The following is a 22,120-nucleotide window of genomic DNA, read 5'->3' as shown; positions in this document are numbered from 1 at the left end:
GATTTGAAACATCCAAAACTGCTATAAGATTGGTTACTTATTTTTTCCTAGACCTCAATGTATTGTACTACCAATTAAAAAACCTCAAGAACAGAACTACCTATTTTTCTCCACACATGCTGCTTTCCAAAGGAGAGACCAGCTAAGAGTTTATTTATCATTATCCTCAGGACAGACCCTGATAATAAATGTAATTACTGAACAGGTACAAACACCTTTCATTGGTCATATGCATAAGCAACATGTGAACTAGAGAGAACACTAGAATCGGACTCATCCGTAAAAAAAAAAAAAAAGGCTTAAAATATCACTTTACACATGCACAATTAGTAATAGACAACTTTTGTTTGAGTTTTAGAACCAGAAGTTTACTGAAAGTTGTAACACTGATCAAAGAACAATATTCAAGAAGATATTTAGCTTTGTTAAAATCTTACAATTTATACTACTTGACAGTTTTAGAAACACATATTCCATTCATGAACCATTCCATTCAAAAAACTGCAGGGAGCACTTGCAATGATAGATATTAACTAGATTAGATCTATGACTGTTATCTCTGATAAAAATCTGCAAGAAATTAGTCCACTACTGAAACACGTAAACTAGTTACACAATTTTTGATGCCCCAGATTTTTATGTTAGTGATTTCATATTTATAGCATTGTTCATAAGACTGTTCTGACTGTCTACATATTACCGGAATATTTTAAGATTTTCACCAAAGCCTGGTTTAAGATAGCTAATAACAAACCCCCACATTCATGAACCACCATTTAATTTTTTTCTTCAAACATTATCACTACCAGTTTGGCAAGCCCTCTAACTCATTTCTGGAAGATGACTGTGTTCAGCTTTTAATGACTCCTCCTAGTCTATAAAGGATTTAATTTATAAAGATGCCCATCAGTCAAACACCGAGTGAGACAATATCTCAGAACATTACCAAATTTTAGGTTTTAGGTTTCAGCGGCAGCCAAAGGAGTTAGCTCTCCAGGGGGATGAACACTGACTTTCAGGTATTTAGTTTCTACCTATATATCAGAACCACTATATTCTGCCATTTTTTTTTTCTTCTCTTTTCTTCTGTTTGTTTTTATTTAGATGAAATTTTATAGTAAAACAAACCTGCACGGATGTGAAGGCAAGGTCAAAAACGCTGCAGTTTTCATTCACCCAGGAAGTTGCTTTAAATTAGTGGAACAGAAAGGTGTTATATTTAAAATTAAAAAATGCAATTTGATCAGACAGAGTTCATTCCAATTTTAATGATATAACTAGGATCAGAACACAAAGGCTGATACGGCATCTACTAGTCCATGCACGTAGTTCAGCAACAGCTTACGATTCTTTACAGTGCTCTTCAACATTCAAATATGGAAACAGCCATCTAGTTCCACATAACACAAATCTGCTTCTATTAAACATGCTGTAGTGTGAACAACAACATCAACAAGACACATATACACACTTTGAAACTCACCTCATTTGAAGAGAAGGTTAAAGTGTGTGAACGACCTGACAGATTTGGTTCTGTCACTAACCCTGAAAGTTCACAACTTGGCTTGCTATGGTATGTATCATCTATGACAATTCTACTCTGCAAACAAGTGGAAATAACGTTTTATTAACTCACTCCTTGGAACAGCAGGTCATAAGGTGACATTCTAGTAATATTGATTTTTGGTAAAAAAAAAAAAATACTATAACTCAGTTATCTTTAGAACACATGAAATGCACTCACTACATCAGGCATCTGACTTGCTTTTGTTAAACTTCTGAATTTGAAAACACAACAAATTTAAAGCAATATCCCCAATAAGAGCACCTTGTGTGGAGAATCAGTCATAACCTGAAATGGTGTTAAAGTACACAAGGAAATACATGCGGTTACTTTTTCAGCAGGCATACCACACTCGGGAAGAAGCAACTTAAGATTCATTTGGTGGAATTATTCATGCCAAGTTTGTATTCAATTGAAACCTACACAAGCACTATGAATGTGCTTCAGAAGGTGCTGTTCTGTTGGCGAGATAAAAATGAGTCCTAATTGTTTATGGTCACTAAGATTCCTGTGGCACAGAAGTGCCCCCATAACTTAGAAAGTTTCTGAAAATGAGAACTAGATTTAGACTTCATAGTGGCCCAGTACTGAATGACTGTCATTGACAGTGAAACAAATAGGCTGACTTTGTCTGACATACATTAAGAATTGGAATAGCAAGGAGCTTTCAGCAGCTTGCAGATCAGGGTTTAAATTAGTTCATGAATAGAGAATAGAGAGCTTGCCTAAGGACAAGCTTTCCCAAAACTCTAAACTCTAATTAAAGATACTGTATTGTATTGCTGTTCATTTTAACAACTTCAATGAGGGTGGTGAAGCACTGGAACAGGTTGCCCAGAGAGGTGGTAGATGCCCCATCCCTGGAAACATTCAAGGTCAGGTTGGACAGGGCTCTGAGCAACCTGATGTAGTTGAAGATGTCCCTGCTCATTGCAGGAGAGGTTGGAATAGATGGCCTTTAAAGGTCCGTTTCAACCCAAACTACTCTATGATTGTATGATTCAGTTTTGAGGTGGCTGACTTTGAGGCACAGAATCACATCATCTGAAAGTTACCTTGATATGAAAAATACCACATACATGTAAAATATCTTTAGAAGAATTTTCATAATAAATTGACTGTACCAAGCTATGTAAAATCTTCTTTATAGTTAAAGTAACAAATAGTGTAAAAACACTATAATAAAGCTGAACATTTTAGAAGTTAAACAATTACTTGGATGTCTTTACAAAAAATGGTTTAACACTGTAAAGCTACAGTAGTTATGCAGTTTGACAGCCTGAAAAAAATATTTTCAAAATAGAGAATTCTTCTGAAAGAAGAGATTGACAAATTTATTCTTTTAATAAATTAATAAAGTACTAGTTTGTTTGGTTTTTTTATATGTAACAAAGTAAAATTCAGGTTAGAAATATGACTAATGCAAGAACTATCATGTTGAAAGAATGTAAATTTTCATAGCATTTACTATTTACATTCAGTTATTACACTTAATCTGTGTTTAAAGGAAGTTTTTGGATCTGTACTCCTGCCTTAGCATCTAAAAGCAGCAGAATCTAGCTTTTTTTCAATCTTATCCAGCAGCCAGTACTCATACAACCTCAGGCAGCTTACCTGAGCAGCATGTGACTCAAGCTGAAGACTACAAAAAAACCAGATGCTACTCCTGAAAACTTCCCTGCAGGTGTAGTAAGAAAATCTTAAAGAATACTAATGTATGTGTTTCCCAGAATATTTTCTAATTCGATTACCTCCGTTTCCAACTCAGATCATGACCTCTCTGTTATTTTTCTTTAGTGAGTGAAAAATAATTCTGCCAAAAGCTTGCCTCCTACTTTTGCCTTTCTAAAATTTATTTCTCAGCAGTACTCTCTGTTGCCTATAAACAGCAAGCAATTATTTACTATTATTTTCTCTAAGTCTCTAATCAATTAACTATACTTTGTAAGGATGCCATACCGTATCCCTATATGCATAAATAATCTGAGATCCTAAATCAAGCTGATGTTAAAGACATTTTTCTTCAGTAACTTATGCTGCTATACGAGAACTATGTTTTCGCAGTTGTCTTCATTGAGCGCTTCTGTATTTGTGTTCTGATTTCAGTTTAACCTGAACTCTAAATTTTCTAGATTATTCTACTTTTGTTTTGGGGGCGGATACTTGATCTTTGCACTCCGTTTTAGCCTAAATTACTGATACATATTTCCAGTCTTTAAAACAGAAAAGGTAAAGAAAACCAAAAGAAAAAAACAATAAGAAAAAACAAACACCAACACAACCCAACAAACAAAGAAACCCCCAAACCACAACTTGAGCTTTCCTGCTACCTTTTCATGGAGTGTGGTATTGTACATGAAGGAAAAATGGTATTCTATTTACCATGTAGATTATTTTATTAATTACATTATATTTTAAGGACTTCTTCAGTCTTTTAGATGTAAAAAGTATTACCAGAAACAACAGAATACTTTGTCCATCAACCTATTCTCAAATTAGTTTCAACCTAAACTGAAAAATCTATTTAGGAGCTTTTCTTTTAGCCACCCTTCAGTTCACTCTTTCCAACTTTGCAGAGCAATTGAGAACAATTCAGAAACAAAAATGTACCAAAAAAAAAGGACAGGATTATATTTGAGGAAAATATTTAATGAGACCTTAGAAAAAATATGAAGAAAACATAGCCAAAAGTAAAGCATCTCAGCACCAGTTGTAATGTTTTCTCCTCCCCCTGCTCCTATTCAGTTTAAAGAAATGGTAATTTCCTTTTACAGTATTTAGAGCCAGTTGCAAAGATTTTTGATTCTTGAAAACCACAGAATTTAGATAGAAGAGGTTTTATAGGTATGTTTCCTAAGATTTAAGGTACTAGGATATAAATAGTTTATACCAGAGTGTTCTTCCTTGCAACGAAAATGAAACACTGCATACGAGCTTACAGAAGCTAAATAATGCTCTGGAAAAATAATGACTATGAACAGTATGTATCTGTTTGTATTGTATCAGAGAGTGGGACTAAATCAAGGGGCAGATTATGTAAAGGGACTGATTTAAGAACTGTGTAATTTAGAAATCTGACACGGCTAAACAGTCTGCAAACACTCAGATCACAGGATTTTAGTTCTTGTGTTTCTAGTTTTCACAAGCAACAAGAAGTTGATTAATTACTTTGCCAAATAAGTTTAAGGCTAACTTGAGTATCATTTTAAGAAAAAAAAAATCCTTTTAGATGCAGCAATTTTAACAGCCAAATTTTGCAGAAACAGAAAACAGTTAAAATATAATTATATTCCTTATACCATCAATATTAAAACTACAGAAATTATACACAATGCAAAAGATTCAGTACAACAGTCATATATTTTTACATGACAGAGTTCTTATTTTAGGGTTTCTACTTTTACCTGCTCTTTAAGAAATGCTTTCACCTGATCATACGGGATACTACAGACATAAAAGCAATAAATATTATGGAGTTAACATCAACAAAAAGGAGTATTCTTTCCCTCAGTTCTGGGAAGATGATTTTGTCCCTGCTGTTACGCTGTTTTAGTAACAAGACTCACTGCTGAGTGGTCAAGCACATTTCTTACTGAGTTTTATTGTCTTTTCATAGTGAGGTTTACCAGCCAAAGCCTTGTTATTGTAGTGCAAACTTAATGATCAACCTCAGGTTAAGATCTACAAAGATTAGTCATTCCAAGCAGTAGCTACTGTCACATTACCATCTATAAAAGACTCCAAACATTGCAAAGTAAAAACAGCCTGACTTTGGAGAGGCCAAGTATGATTTTAGGATCAATTAACGTATGAGAATTTGTTTTTTAACAGGGTCAGCTTTCTACCATTTTACAAAGCAGAAATACAGCCGAAGACTTGTATATTCTTCCAGCTGCCAGTTTGCAACTGGCACTAAGGAAAAGAAAAGAGCAGCAAGCAGCAATTACATACTGGAGCATGAGAAGGAAACAAAAAATAAAACAGTAGGCAAGAAACCAGCTGGAAGGTTAAAGTGATAATCAACTTGGATAAAGTATACAACGATGAGAAAAAAAGGCTGTTGTTTTAGGGCAACATGGAAAGGAAGAGAGCACCCAATCTGGTAAGATCTATACCTTTTTGATTGCCAAAAAAAGTGTCTATATAGACACATTAAGGGGTGCTTAAGCACATTATGTGTGCTTGTAGCAGAAATGCAGCAGTGGGACTTCTACTATGCTCAGAAAAATTATTTGAATCTGACAGAAAGAAGGAATGAAGAGGGGATGAATAGGTTCTTCTGAACCAAAGACTTTGAAAGCTAAACCACTGAATGTTTATCTATACAGAAGACATCTCTTGATAGCTTTGCTACAGCCTATTAAGAGATCAACCACGCACTCCTATTTAAACAAAAATTGTACTGAAGTATATGCACATGCCCTTCAACATGGATCTTGCAGTCCCAAGATCCTCAGGTTATTTACAGACACATCTTTTGGCCACCAAATGCTTCAGCAGAAGCAAACAATGCAGGAGCTGTAAATACAGAAGACTGACACACACTGGACAGTATTCTGTAAAGTGTCGTTCTACTTCAGACATTAAAAAGTTCCTACTCTTCTTAAGTTCCTGTGTTATAGTAAGGTATTGTATGCTTCTGAAACCACTTTCTGTATTTTTTACAAGCTATGTACGCAGACGCCTTACTCCTGTCACAGGGACTGTAAATTCACACTAAGAAAACAGAAGGTAATCTAGAAAAATGTATTATAACAGCATTTTAGTGTAATCAGCATCTGGAAACATGGCAGATAACAACAAGTTGGCTTTCCATCTATGCAAAATATCAGTGACTTCATGGACTACAACCTGGCAAGTTTCTCTTCTAGATTTGTAACTCATTTCTCTCTAATAACACAGAGTAAAAGGAAAAAGTGAAAGGGTATTTTAGACAACCAAAGTGAAGAAAAAGTGTGAAACTCAAGAATAAACCTAGCTTATGAGCTTACTCAAATAGCTACAATTTTGAATCTGACAAAATCCACAGGAAACAAGAATGAAGGTAAGTTAATAAGATTGTTAGTAAGTCTTACATTGAAATAGGTTTTAACAAAATATTTAGACAGTGCACACATTAAACTTCTTTCTTTTTATAGCCATTTCTTTCAAACAGTTTAAACTGTAAAGATGGTAACTTTATAGTTATATACTGAACTGTGTAGCCTCACTCTTAAAATCTGGTTAAAAGGCTTTAAATTATTGGAACATTATCAGTTACTCAGAAGCAGTTTCCTAGAAGAGAAAGTGTTCTACAGATGTGTCTCTTGGCTTTCAATACTAAATTCGTTAATGAAAACAAGGATGCTATCTTCATCCACCCGTCTGGTACTCCACCCCTATGTACCAGTATGCTAAGAACTGGCTGACCAACTGACTGGGAAACTGACCTCTATTTATGTACACTTCTTCCAAGTATTAGACTGGGAAACAGATTTAGCTTTTAAAACTATACTGTCCTATAGCTAACATTACTTTTAGCATTATAAACCAGTGAAAAATCATACCCTGTGATTGTTCCTTAGATGCTACTTCAGCCTGAATAGCCTCCACTGATGCTTCAACTGAACAGGAGGGAATGGGAACACTCACACAGTTTCTGCTTGTGAGGGCTGTCTCAGACTTCTGCAGCAGTGTTTATAAGAGGCAATGTGGTCAAGGACTAAAGTCATCAAGCTGCCGCATACTAAGCACTGATGTTTTTACTTCATCAAGATGCAACACTGAAATATTCAAAGCACAAATTAGTCATCTTTACCTTGCTTCTGTTCTTCTCTTGACCGTGTTCACAACTGTCCTGCCCGCTCTGAGTAACATGCAGGCTGCTACTAGAAATCTGAGGCTCTTTGTGGCTGTCTCCAAACCAAGAGAAAGGCATGCAAGTAGGAACAGGGGAATCTGAATCTGATGCAGATAGATTGTTGCCAGAGTCATCCAACAGTTCTCGGGAACCTCTGAAATAGGTAGATTAAATTGTGTTTAAACAACAACAGCAAAAAACCCCACTCTGCCCCCCAAAACCCAACAAACTCAGAACACCACTCATTTTTACCCATTTCACAGCACAATTCATATTTAAAATGAAAACTAATACTTGCCTTTAAATATCCATGCAAAATAATTTGAGTTACCGAACAACACAAATTTAAGAGCTTTTGCAGTATTTAACACAATTTCAGTAATTTGCTAATTTAATTTACTCAACATTCATCTTCCTAAGCAAAATATAGATTTTATATTTAAGATAGAGCATGTTAATCTTACGAGCCACTTTAAAATGTAACCCTGCTTTACTGTTTCCTACATACTATTCCATGTATTTTTCTTAACTTCATGAGATCAGAAGCTCATCTCGACATCATTATATTAGAATTTTGCCACTGTTATACTTGAATGTACTTTAAGGTAAAACAGTAATGATAGTTTTAAAGAAATTCTTAGGTTAAAAATTTTAGGAATGCAGCATGTATGTATTAAACAAACAAAAAACCCAACTACCTGCTATCCAGAGAACCTCTTAGATTTTCTTTTTCTTGTTTCTTGCCCTTGCCCCCAGATTTCCGTAATCCACTGAAGTGAAAAAAACCACAGTTTTCATAAAGCATTTACATTTACACCGTGCAACTTTTTTTTTTTTTAATTAGCAAGTTGGTTTTTACATTAATTTCAAGAGTTACAAAAAGCCACATTTATATTGTTACACAGAGCGTGATTCTGCAGATTATGCATGCAATTAAAAAAGTACTGTCATTCATATTTTATTTAAGAACCATGACAGAATTATGAAAGTACCTTTCAAAGACCACATATAATGAAAATAAACACAGAGAATGCCCAAAGAAACTTAGCCTATAGTGCATACAACCCAGAGGAAGAACAGTTTTATTGCTATATAAACGTTCATATGCAATGCAGAGTGACTTGAACTACGTCACTAACTACATTCTCTGTGTGTTAAATAAGTTATCATTTTTATGTTATGATTTATTTGTTGCAGTACCAGTCTGAGCCTTTGATGTCAGCAGGCTTCAACAAGCTTTATACCTGGCTCCAAAGGAGCAAGGCTTATTGCAAAATGTAGCAGCTCTTCTCTCAAATCCCCAGAGTTCAGTTACCACACTGCATTTGCAGATCATATGCAGCTTGCACTTTTGTTTTACCCCTTGTTGTTCGCAATCTCATCTTCTAGATAAAATTCAGAAATCCACTCATCACTGCTGCCCGCCTCCAAGGAACAGTTCAGTAAGCAGCTACTATAGCCAAACCCTACGTAACGACACCTCCACTGTAGAAGGAATTAAGGCAAGACAGGTATCTACTTTAGACTATAATGCCAGCAGGACATAACATTAGAGTCTAGGCTCCAACAATATTTTGGCATAAAACTACGCATGGATTTGCAATTTAATTCATAGAGAAATTGCATATTCAGATAAAAACTAAAGAATCCTAAGAAATTCTTTGAGGGAAAAAAGTACAGATAAATAAAATCAAAATGTGGTAGAAACATGAATGCAACATTACAAATTCAAGATGAAAAATACTCTGTCCAGTGGTGTTGCTATGAAGTAGCATTACTGGATTTTCTCAACATTTTTTTTTTATTTAGAGAACATGATATTCTCCAAAAGTAACACTGAAAGCTATTTATTTCCAAATGAACACAAGTAAAATCTTACCCAAAATCTGGAAATCTCCTTTTGGACTTCCCTGATGATGTTCCTTCATTTGTTTCTACTGTCCTGTCTTCATTTTTCTTTTCTTCTGGTTTTCATACAGGGGCAAAAAATAAATATGTTATTCTAAAAATACTTGCAAGTTTCAAGTACTTACGATGATGCTTCTAAGTAAATAAGATACTAAAACCTGAGTAGCAGTGTTAAAATTCACATTCACACATGCAGATATTAGCTGAAAATACTACCGCCATATCAACATAATTTATTCTCTATGACATCTTCCCATCATTCTGGCTGTGCTGTACCATTGAAAAATTACAACAAAACAGTTGCTTATGACTGATTAAAATATTGCTTTTGATAAACAGTAATTCTATACAGTCTACAGAAAGATAAAACTTACCACAGTATTTTGCTTCAATGAATTACAAACAAAAGATAATTTAACATAGATTTAGAAAAAAGTACCTCTCTCCTTTGCAAAATGCCAACTTCAAAATACACTGAGATAACCAGTGTAAGATGTGTGAAATTAAGTTTTAAAGCAACAGTTGAGCAAGTACAGCATTTAATCATCCTTTATTACGCTTAAAGTATTATAAGATATTCCTTTTGCATTTTTTCTGGTTCAGTAGCTAGTCCAGGCTAGCTACTTGGAACACGGGCTATGCGTGCAAGCTGCTAGCTCCAGAAAGTGCGCCTAACCAACGTGATAGCCAGTACCTGGAGAGCAGACAGATCCTAACAAGCTGTCTTGGAAACAGTATATAAACTGCGACTATTCTAAAGAAGTAATGGGTACTTTGAAGCTCCTCCAAGACTGTGGTATTTTCAAAACTCAATACAACCTGCTAGGATCCAATTTTTCACCAGAGGGAGCATGTTGAATTCCAACTGCTCAATTATCAAGTGAGATTGACAAACTTAAGCATCACACTACCTCTTCCCACTGGATTGTGACAGATTACTGCAAGTCCTGAACGTACTTTCTTTTAAGTCCTTAGGCTACTAGATTTTTTTTTTTTTAAATAATTGACATATGTTTTGTATTGCAAATAAGGTATTTCATAACTAAGCTGCCTATGAAAGAGAGGCAGCCTGCTTTTTGTGAGACAAAGTAGGCTCTAAGCTCTGCCTTCAAGACAACTCCTGACATGAAATAATGTACACAGATGCCCTGAAGGGTCATAAAAACCGAAAATCATGTTTACTACACAGAACTGAGGACAACGCCCCACCATCTCATCAGCTAATAATCCTTCATGAAACGTCTAATGGTTATCTCAAAGTTTACATGCTGAATACTCAGGATAGTCAAGGGTTTTTCCTCTTTTTTTTTTGTCATATCTGATCAACATCAGAACTTTATCTAATTAGTTAACCACTCTTTCTAAACATGTAACATCCAATAAATTATAACTACCAGTTAAACTTTTTCATTTTCTTTCATAAAGTGGTCATTTTTCCTGTCAACTTAAATACAAACCCAGAAGAATTAATTTTAATATTGACGTTTGTTTCCGCCTCTCTCTCCAGAAGTAACATTTTAAGAAAAGAGGTAATTTCTAAAACACGGTACAATAGGTTAAAATACAGACTGATACACGAATGGATGGGAAGGTAATAGAAAGGATTATTTCAATGAAATAATAGGTAGACATTTAAATACGGTTAGAAAGCAACAATCTAGCAGAAAGTAGCGTTTAGTGTCATTTTGCCTACAAAGAGCAAGCTTTCAATACTAATCCTCATCTTCAATGTACTGCATTAATTAGCTCTTCCAGTGACTCTGCCAATTTTAAGAAAATGTTTGCAATGCTTTAGCCATCACAAAAAAATTTGTAGAAAAGAAAGCAAAATCACTTATATATTAGGTACTTGTTTTGCTAAGATTTTTTTTTTAAAAACAAACAAACAAAGAAAACAAACAGAAGCTGGGGTAGAGACTATTTTGGTTTAAGACTTTATAGAAACACATAGAATGAGGAGAGTATAAAACAAATCCTGTTTTCAGGGTGTTAAAAGAAAGGTTTTGTCCAAGCTGTACAGAAAAGACAGCAAGTATAATCTGCCTTTACATATTGTGCTAGCTGACTAAAGGAAATATCAAGCATTTAAAATATTTTATCTGATCCCTTTTTCAATTATTCATAAGAAAAGCCAAATATTTCTATCAAATAATGATTAGTAGTGACTAGGCTGATTATAATAACTTTAACCTTTTTCTAGTGAGAAATACCCTAAGAGGGCAAGATGAATAATGCCTGTAACATTCAGAATCCATATCTTGTTTAAACACCTGGATAACGTCTGGAAGCACAAAGCCAACACTGAATTTTTCTGGGAATCGGGAAATCAGTCAAACTTACTCTCTGATACATTGCCACTTACGAGGCTAGTGTTTTGCAGAAATGTGTTAGGACCTTTAGTGATTATCCACAGTCAATAACTTAGCTCCCCTCTAGCTTATGTCAAGGCAATCATTTAGACCCTCTAGATTTATAGGTTTGAGCTTTTAGCAAACTGACAGGCCTATTCCTTTCTGTAACTGTTTAATTGAAACACCAGTTATTCTGCAGGCACCTTTTAGACTCTTGGCGCTATAAATTATTTTAGAAATGTTGAGTTTTTGTAGAAACTTGGTAACTAGCTTGTTGCAGATGAAGGAATTAAAAAGATAGACAAGCGTATTTCAGAACATACTACTGTTTTATCAAAATCTTTCAGTAAGTAAAAATAGAATACAATGAACTTGCATACTTTTTTGCTAACTTCAAACTTTCCTGAAGAGTTAACAAGTGGTTTTAGACCAGGTAATTAGTTTTGTAGTCAACTCATTTTCCCTCAAAGTAGTTTATTGTTCAATATTCATTTATATCTAAAATCTGTAATCCTTTAACCCCAAAAGATTAAAATAATAATAAACCCTTAAGTCTTACCCTTGGCCTCCTTCCCTTTCCCTTTTGCTTCTCTTTGCTTAACATTCTTGGGATAACCTTGAGGAGAATTTGGAGCCATCTCTTCAGGAGGAGGTGAATGAGTGGTAATTGTGCTATGTTCATTGTTTGGTTTGTGTACTGGAGAAGAGTGCGTGGAAGCAGAAGGACTTGACTCTAGAGGACTTTCTGTGCTTTCTGTTTGTTCAGGCTTTTCACTCTTTCGATCTATGTCATCCAGGCGTGGGAGAATTAGTTTTTCACTTGTTTCTAAGGTCTTGTTTAGGTACACAGTGGAAAGTTCTCTGTTGAGAACAGTATCTTCTGAATCCTCATCCTTCAACAAATTCAAAAGTTATTTTATGATGAGCATGACATATAATCATTTACTATCAGATCTTTCATCAGTTCAGAAAATTTTAACTTCATCGCTTCTAGATACCATCTAAATCACATGAAGCTGATTTTACAGGCTTTCCTTTATCCACCCCTATACAGATCTTTCTGCACATCCCAAATCATCTTTCTCTAGCCAAATCAGAAATGTTCTGGTACATCTTGGCCATTCCAATTCAATGCAACTACTTTCCGATCTAACTGAAGTAGTTCAATCTTCTCCCTCTATGACAGGCTCTCTCATATACCACCTATGTACGCTTCAATTCTTCAATTGTTTTCCAGAAATGTGCTAGAACATTTTACTGGTATACTTTTTGTGGACTTAAATGATTATTTATGGAATAATGAAGCATTTCAGAAGTGTTTAGCTTTTGAAGAAATTTGGTAACTAACTTGTTTCAGATGAAGGAATTATAAGATAGGTGAGCATTTTTCACAACATACCACTGTCACTATATCAAAATCTTTCAGTAAGTAGAGTACGAGCTTGCATACTTCTTTGCTAACTTCAAATTAACTGTGCTACAAAGAACATGTCAGAGGTCACATACATGGTATGAACCTGAACAGGGTTTTTCACTTGATACAGCATAAAAATAAGATGCTTTGGCACAGTCTGAACGAAGCATGGACAACACTTACAATTGCAAATAAAGATAAAACTGAACATACATTCAGGCTCCTGAATGCATAATTATCTACCAATATTGGTACCTGTAGATTTGCAGTCTGTTGTCCAGCCCCAAGAGATTCTTTCAGCTTTGATCGAGAAGGTGGCTGGCGTTTTACTTTCAAAGCAAGCTGAGCTTTTGCTTTGTGGGCACTGGTGTCTAATCTGGGAGTATCCCCAACAAAAGCATCAAAATCTGCAACAAATATGTACTACTTTAAAAAAAAACAAAACAAAACAAACAATACAAAAAACAAACCAAAACTGGTAGGCAAGTTCTCCAACCCACTGTCCAGAAAAATATTCAGAAGTTAAATCAGAATTATTCTGTTAATCACTGCTATACGAAAATACTGTTTTATAAAATACTACAGTATTTTAACATATTGTGATAGCAATTTCTAATGAATTTGAAATATATTTCTTAAATTAAAAAAAAAAATCATGAGGATATAATGGTATTATGGCTTGAAAACTGTATTTTATTCTCAAATAGATGAGAATTTGTGCCCAAAATGTACTTTCCTATCCTTGTTCTTTAAGATAGAAACTGTGCAAAGTACATAAGCATCTATCAAATCTTTTTAAACCATGCTTCTCATTTGAACCACCATCTAATATTTTATAACATTCTGGGCATAAAATCACAAGACAAATAAAAAAATCATAGCAAGTTTTGGTGTAAATCACAGCTTAAAATCAATGGGATTTTAACTGATGTATCTCAGTGTTTTAGTCCCCCTAACATTATCAGTTTCACTAATAGAGAATCTGAGGAACAGTGAAGATGGATCTCTCTCCATATATCTCCTCTTTCCCACAGCATTTAAGAAATACTTTACTACAATACTGAAAATGTTGGGGGACCTAAACAAAAATATCCCCACTGCCTCAGGTCAAACATTTACCCAGTCAGTAGGAAATAGCAAACACTTATTTTAACAACAAAAAAACATTACACATATAACTCCTCCTAATTTTTGTTAAATGCAAATCAAAGATCCTACAACCTACTTACCAGAAATTAACATATCTGAAGAATTTAGTCTTTCGTCTATTGATTCTGTCTCTTTTTCATTTTCTTCCCTTATCTTTGACTGTTCATTATATTGGCCTGGAATTTGACAGCCATCTTCCAATAAACTGCCACCTCCAAACATATATGGCATTCTCTCATATACTTTTAATTTACTTTCAAGCTCTGAAATCTGCAAGAATTAAAATTCAGAAGTGAGATACAAATCTCAAAGAATGCAGAAATTTATTTCAAAATATAATACTGCTTTACTTTTTCCTGATATATTTTCAGCTGTTCTGCATATTTCTGGTCTCTCTCTTCAAGTAGCCTTGAATGATCCTCCTCTTTTTTCATAAATTCTGTTTCTCTGGTGAAAGAAATATATACATATATATAAAAAACAGTAATATATAGAAATGTAGAAAAATACATAAAATAGAAATACGCACAGTTGCATTTACTAAAAAGCATTCTGTTAGTAAACGTTGAAAAAATCAGCCTGTAAGGTATAACTGATTCATGAATCTTGTAACATCACAAAATGACCTATGTATTTGTATGCTTCTGCTGTCTTCAAAAGAAAATACATATGACACTATAATTTACTCTGGGCTGAAAAAAGATGTGTTGCAACAGTTTTTCTACAAAGTTACAACCAGCTCTCTACTTTTAAAAGTGGCAAGTGGCATATCCATTTAAAGCGTGAAATGTATACACAACTCCAATCATTACATCTTACTCTCTTCCACAAAGATACATACGCACACAGTATTTTCCTTCCAAAAGCTATGGTAGAATTCTTTGTAGGAAAATAAATTGCATTTCAAGTTTCTACTTGGTTCATCCTACAGAAACTGCAATATCTGGGTTTTACAAAAAGAAACGATATTTACAAGAAGGAAACAAAAATAATAGCTGCGTTTTCCTGCAAGTCAGATGGAATAACATACAAAGCCAGAAAATAAGTGTAGAACATCTACACAAAACGCAAAAGCTTCAGGGATAGTCAAAGGAGTAATGGGAATTTGCTAAACAGCGAGGAAATGGAAACGAGCATGTTAGCAGTCAACATACTTTTGAATTTGCATGCAGACAAGCTTGGGAGGAGAGGGGAAAGGAGGCTTTAAAAAGCTCACCAAACCGCACAAAAATGCACTGTGAAAAGTAACATTTCTGGATGTGGACTACAGTGCAAAAGATCATGCAAACGGCCTTTAAAAATAAGTAGCAAGTGGAGAAATTGGGGACAAGAGAATTATATGCTTACAGTAACTATCAAAAGCAACAGTTGTGTTCTGTATCAAGACACTTCTACAAGTATTTTGCAATTAGCTCTTGTTTAGCTAAGAGGAAAGAAGGTAGAACAAATAGACACATCTGCATGACAACAGTGTTCAAGTCTTACACAGATGTATCTAATAAGCAATATTACCTCTACTAAAAAACCACAAACCTGTCAACAGATTGAAGATACTGTTTTCGTGCTGCCATTTTGATGGGCTAGATACATATCCCAAACTCTTAATTTTTCTCAGAATTCCTTTTACTCCCCCTACAAGATATAACTCCTAACTCAGACTGAATCACACGTATCTGGCTCTTATTATATATCCTTTGGTGCGTACCCTATTTGAAACATTTAAGTTGGTCAAAGCTAGAGGGTTTTTCACAAACAGCAAAAGGTATTGCCAAATACCTCATGCCAAATTTCAAGTAGTCCTTCCAAAAGTATAGACACATTACAGTTTCTCAACTAAGTTGTTTTAAAAATTTGATACAGAAATATTAAATAATTTCTTTTGAAGAACCTTTCCAGAAGCTGGTGACTTAAGGTATGGAAGAATTCAGCATGTATAGCCTACTGCTTCCCTAAACTCTGGCAGACGAAAAGAAAGTGCATTAAGCAAATGCCAACCCTAGGTATTGTCAGTTTTCCCCATAATGTACAAAGCATACAAGCAAGAAATAAAGACCTCGTATTTTGGGGTACTTACTTTTGTTGGTAATCTTTAACCAATTTCTTGGCCTTGTTGTACTTCTTTTCAAGGGCATCACATTGTTCTTGAGTTTCCTTAAGACGCTCATTTACTGTTTTGCATAAACTCTGTGCCTCTAACCAGTAGGTCTCTAACTTCTTAATTTTCTCTTTGCTTTCATCTAAGTTTTGCTGAAGTTGGGCTCGACTCAGTTTCCATTCATTTTTTTCCGCTTCAACAACTTTTAACTGAAAAGATTAACACTTAAGGAATTAATCTAAACTAAAAGAGGAAATAAAAAACAGTTGTTTATACATGTTTAAGTAGAGAATATAGCTAATAACAATTAAATACTTACCAGTAATATTAAAACAAGACACTGAACTTTTAAAGAAATCATATCAACTCTGCCAACCCTTGCTAATCCAAGTAAGTTTAGAGCTCAAACCCAAGAGTCTTTTACTACTTCCTCATTAGTATTGCTTCTTTTAAAAGAGATAAAACGAAGACTACCTTTATTGTTAGCTTATGTTGACTTGTTCAAGATCTCACCATCTCTTAATACCTCTGGGGAGGCCTGTTTTGATTACCTTCAAAGGCAACTGGAGATAAGGAATCGTAACCTCTGTAAGACAAGCTCCCTGTCCTACTACTTTGTTACCAACAACTTTTCGAATAAAGCTAATGAGATCAGTTGATCTTCCCTGGTACCTTATAAGACATTGGTCTTCCTAATAAATTATGATATACCCATGGTTTGCTTTCCTGGGGCTAACGTATAAAACCACCAAACATTCCCTCAACAAAGGAAAGGGATGGGGCCCCTTCAGCTTGACAGCAGCTACATTATAAAAGGGAATGTTAACATTAACTTCTCCAGGCCTTGGAGGAGTGAGCAGGCAGGATACTACTTAGTTTGTCCATGCCTCCTTCTTTGGGGACACCATTTACACTGAGGAAATCACTGGTTTTGAAGCCAGTTAAGATCACCTGCTGATGAAACAGAGATGTTGAAAGGACCAAGAATTTCTCAAATTAAAAGTAAGGCAGTAAGTTGTACTAACATCTTTTCAGCAATCCAGTTGGGCCAAATTTCAAGAATACTGCAAGGAGGAGGAAAAGGTCAGAAATTTGTCAGAAATCAAAATCAGAACTGTCATAAGAACACAAAGAAGTTTCGGCTGCCTTACCTCTCTACTCTTGGAGCTCTGAACATTTGCAGAGTGCAAGAAAAACCCCAATAGATACTGTTATTCAAAATTATTGCAATCTGAAGCATTATCCCCTCCCCACTTGCTACCTGCCCCCAGCAATGCGCTGCAACTTGTCCTAGGGTACACATTTCTCAGCAAGGCAACACAGAAGGGCAATGGAATAAAAGAAGCGGCTCACCTACAACAAATATTTCCAGAAAAAGGTCATGCACAGATCTCCATCAGTGGAAAAAGCAGCAAAAAGAACAAGAAACTCTTTCTCAGAGAAAGCAGAAGTGTTGAACCAATCCTCACCAAAAAAAAGCTGGAAAACATTCTCTCCCCAGAGCAGGTCAGAAATTTGAGGAGGGAAAGAGAGGAAACAAAGTAACAGAAATAACTTTCTGGTAACAGAAAGTCAGCCACAAACCATTGTCTCTAAGTGCCAAATCTATACTCAAATAAGACAAGTTCTATCCATTGAAAATGTTCTCATATTTGTTTGGGAGCTTGTTTCATACAGCACTCCACTATATTCAGTTCTACTCTAAGTAGTAATACTAAAGCATTCATTTTATAATGGCACAGGGGGTATTTTGGGGTTGGGTTTTTTTTGTTTGTTTGTGGCGCTTTTTTTTTTTGCTTTTGTTGTTTGTTTGTTTTTTTTGTTTTTTTTTTGTTTTTTTTTTTTTTAATTTGAGCACAGCTCTTCAGCTGAGAAATGCCTGTCTAGCACAACACAGAGTACATAGAGCCTGAGGCCTAAAACAGATTGCTGCCTTCTGCATTCAGCCTTTTCTTGGTAAAATTAGTAGGTAGAAACAAAATAAAAAAAAAATCACCAAATAATAAGATTCTTTGAAAACTTACTTTCTCCTTCAGTTGATTCACTTCAGCTATTGTTACTGCATGCTTTAACTGTAGCTGAAACAAACAAACAAAATTGTATGAGCACACACAAAATGACACTTGAAATGCTAGTTTTAAGTATATGTCCACGATTCCCTTCTTCCTCAAACCATTTTTATAGTAGCATAAAGTCAACTTAATTATTTGTCAGTTACAGGAGAAGTGATCATGAGCTTCTATTGAAAAAAAAGTTAAATTAAACCCCCAAAAGTTCCACGGTGTTCTATTTGCTACAAAAATCAATACATGGCCACCTATAGTTAAAAATCCCACATTGTTGTCTATATATTAAGAAAACTGGGCACGTTAAAATAATGTTTCAATGTGCCAGCAGAATGAAAAGGCAGCGATTAATTTATGATGACAACTGGTGCACAGAACCAAGTAAAAATTTAACACTACTAAATATTTTTTACTTATCACCACTTAAAAATAAACATGCTGGCTTTGTTTTAAAATTAAGCCTTGTACTTTACACCATAAATCTTCACAGGATTATTAGAAATGGATAAAGGCTACACCTAAGCCAAATATAAAAAATATTGTTAACAAGTCTTAAGAAAACAGTATACATACAAGTGCAAAAGCACATTTTTTTGACAACTATTAGTTATTTCTTGAATCTCACTTTCCATCTGTAACCCTGAGGGGATTTTTTTTTTTTTGGGCAAGGCATAGTGCACCAAACACACAGATTAAAACAAATGAATCCATGACTATCCTTTAGATTATGTCAATAACAGCATAGTAATGATGCTAGCTGAGAATCATATCCCAAGTAAATGCAGCGCTTACGAAAAGATGCTGTAGCCTGTTGCTATGCTTCCTAACCTAGAAAAACTGCAAATGTTTTATAGTGATCAACAGCCTGAAATTTCAATTTCCTCAATGACATCATCAATGTTATCAAGAGAGCAAACTTAAAGAGGTCTGCAAAATAACTGATCCTTTATAAAAATAAGTAGATGTATGTACAAGCGGCATCTGACAAACCAGTTTCTTTGCAGTATATTTTTCTCCTCCAGAGTGAGAATGACAGGGACTTAAATCTACCAAAGAAGCCCAGACCCCTAAACGCCAAAGACTGCACCACTTAAATCCGTGACTAAATTCCACAGACCTGAATAAAGCAAATACGCTCCTTTATAAAAACCTTCAGAAAAAGAAACCCAATTTTCCAATTATGTTAAGTTGGGATTCACAGTCTGGAAAGCCCTATTGGGTTTACAAATTCATTACTTCCAAAAAATACACCATAAAGAAAAACAGAGGGGATCACCTGAAAAAAACCTCCAAGCCAAAAACATGCCAATCTACAGAATCAAGTGTTTTTATGAACGCAGAGATTTCCCAGAAGACCTCAGGGACTACAGCAAGAGATTAGATGTGTATTTCTTATCTTCCTGAAGAACATCTAACCACAACACTTGAGACCATTCAGAACGGGCACACTTGTACCCCCATGCTCCACCCTGCAGCCAAAGCTGTTCTACTATGCAGCAAATAAATGCAAAGTCCAATGGGCTAAACAAGAATTAAGAGAAGCATCATATCTATTTAATGGAATGTTCAGACACCACAGGAAAGAGGGAGGTGGTGTTGGGTTCTAATGTCTGTTTCCAAGAGTGCTTTTTTTTTTTTTTTTTTTTTATTTAATTTAAATCAAACAACCATTTAGTATCAATATGTACAGGGAAGCTGTGATCAGAAAATTACAGAAGGCCTACATTTCAAGGAATGTTTACCAGAGAGTTTTATTGGTGATGTTGGGAAAACAAACGCAAAACAACGACGAGGGGGACATGAAGGAGAGTATATACAGATCTTGCAAGGTTCAGATGCTCCCCTGTGTATCTCAAAGAATATTTAAAAAACTGCTACCACACCTCTTTAAATTTAAGAAGAGACTGCGCTGAATCCATATCCAGTGGTAAACCGATATCTTCATTTTCAGGAAGATCAAAAACTTCTACAGATTTTCCATGTAAATGTGACTCATATGTATCATCATCATCATCATAGTCATCATCCTGACAAAATGGGAAAATCATGACATTCTGTAACACACACACTTTGCATTATGGTAGCAGCAATAACAAAAGCACACAAAGAATCCAAATAGCTGCAAAACTTGTCTCAATTAGTTACTATTCCTTTTTAGTTTCTTATATCTATGATAAGTTTTAAAGATGACTTGCAAACACCTTCATCAAAATTCCACAGAAGAGAGCTAAGTAAGCCAGGCACAAAACAAGCCACAGATGATACTTAAAAATATCTTTTGGATTATTGATAAATTGGAAGTATAGCAAGTAGTGATAATTATACATTACTATTATCAAGGCACAGGAAGTTTATATTTTCTGGTTTTAACAAGTTGCCTATTTTATCCTTTTTTTTTGCTTCAATTTGATTCCAAAAACATTTATTCCACCTGCAGAAGTTATTGCATGTAGCAGTAATCATGTACTTTTAAAAATATGTAAGTACGTAGGATGTTTTACCTGCTCTGTATCATCATGAACATAGTGCTGCTCATACAGACATCTCTCTTGCTCTAAGGTCTCACTGATGAGGCGGGCTACTTCACTCTGAGTCCCTGGCTTCTCTCTCCCAATCAGAAACCTACAGAAGAAAAACAAATTACCTTGCAGCAAAAAGCTTAAGATATGCTTAAGAAATTAGTTTGCCATACTGTTGCCTTCAACATCTTTGTAAAATTTTCAGATTATGGTTTTGTATTCTTCATTAATGAAAAATGACAAAAAGAAAGTATTATTTCATTGACAACATACATACCTCACTGTGCCTTTGGTGTTCTTTAATACAGTGGCTGCAAAGAACTGAGTAACTCCCACTAGACTTATACCATCAACCTCAACAATCTGATCATTTACTTGAATTCTGCAAAATAAACAAATGCTTAGCTATCAGTTCAACAAATACATTTTGGCTTGACAGATTTTTAACATGACAAGTATCACTTAAAATTCACTAGTATTTATAAAGAGAAATTATGAGTCCCAAGAAACTCATTGCTTGAAAACAGTCTCCTGATCCTCAGTTACTATGTAGACTACCAATTAAAGTGTACGTGGTATTTGCCTTGATATTTTTATACTGTTTACACACTGATTGGTGTCCTGGGGTGTCAGCATGATTTTGTGGCACTGTTACACATGATCACATTCTAAGCTTTTCTTACATATGCTGTAAGCAGACCTACTCTTATTTTGCAAAAATGTCCTATATTAAATAAAAAACTTGTTTTTTAAAAAAATTAACATAAAGCAGGAATGTAATATTTATTCAGCTGCATTCAGCTTTTGTACTTTTATTCACAATATTTAGCATATCCAATGAAAACGACCGGGCTCAGTTAGAAATTTGTAAAAAGCGTAATCAATTCAATGAAAAACTCACCGTCCATCTCTCTGAGCAGCTCCACCATCTGTTATTGTTTTTACAAAAATACCTAATTTTTCCAGTCCCTGGTCAGCACCAACTCCCATTCCAATGATACTGATGCCCAGACCACTGTCACCTAAGGGATTCAAAGACCTAACATTAGCCGCATAACACAAGACATAACACTTAGCAGTAGTGAGCTGTTTCAAAGTGTTCCAAGTCCTTCCACATAAAGGACAGGAAAATTCACTCTAAAAAAAAAAAAAAAAAAAAAAAAAAAAAAAAAAAGGACGAGAACAACGTATTTTCTATCTAGATACTACTTAAAG

At 34.8% G+C, this 22,120-nt stretch overlaps 1 protein-coding gene across 4 annotated transcripts in view; it reads right to left on the bottom strand.

Annotated features, from left to right (window-relative positions):
- Positions 1 to 22,120, bottom strand: part of LOC309590527 (neurabin-1-like) — a gene marked incomplete at its 5' end in the record, with an annotated part of 44,105 nt that overhangs the window by 7,892 nt on the left and 14,093 nt on the right. For 2 of the 4 annotated variants that reach the window (XR_014228162.1, XM_082311804.1), the window contains 13 exons: positions 7,362 to 7,557; positions 8,102 to 8,173; positions 9,283 to 9,367; positions 12,222 to 12,555; positions 13,332 to 13,483; positions 14,306 to 14,495; positions 14,576 to 14,672; positions 16,300 to 16,529; positions 18,345 to 18,398; positions 20,270 to 20,413; positions 20,888 to 21,008; positions 21,183 to 21,287; positions 21,807 to 21,927. Coding sequence is in view for 3 of the 4 variants with exons in the window: in XM_082311804.1 (XP_082167930.1) it covers positions 7,362 to 7,557; positions 8,102 to 8,173; positions 9,283 to 9,367; positions 12,222 to 12,555; positions 13,332 to 13,483; positions 14,306 to 14,495; positions 14,576 to 14,672; positions 16,300 to 16,529; positions 18,345 to 18,398; positions 20,270 to 20,413; positions 20,888 to 21,008; positions 21,183 to 21,287; positions 21,807 to 21,927 (1,901 nt within the window). Of the gene's footprint in view, positions 1 to 1,483; positions 1,601 to 7,361; positions 7,558 to 8,101; positions 8,174 to 9,282; positions 9,368 to 12,221; positions 12,556 to 13,331; positions 13,484 to 14,305; positions 14,496 to 14,575; positions 14,673 to 16,299; positions 16,530 to 18,344; positions 18,399 to 20,269; positions 20,414 to 20,887; positions 21,009 to 21,182; positions 21,288 to 21,806; positions 21,928 to 22,120 lie in introns of all 4 variants that reach the window. The other 2 variants (XM_082311806.1, XM_082311805.1) reach the window with 2 other exon arrangements.

This window comes from Platalea leucorodia (assembly GCF_965183815.1).
Source record: "Platalea leucorodia genome assembly, chromosome: 5".
NCBI lineage: Eukaryota > Metazoa > Chordata > Aves > Pelecaniformes > Threskiornithidae > Platalea > Platalea leucorodia.
This window is presented reverse-complemented; position numbering and strand designations above follow the sequence as displayed.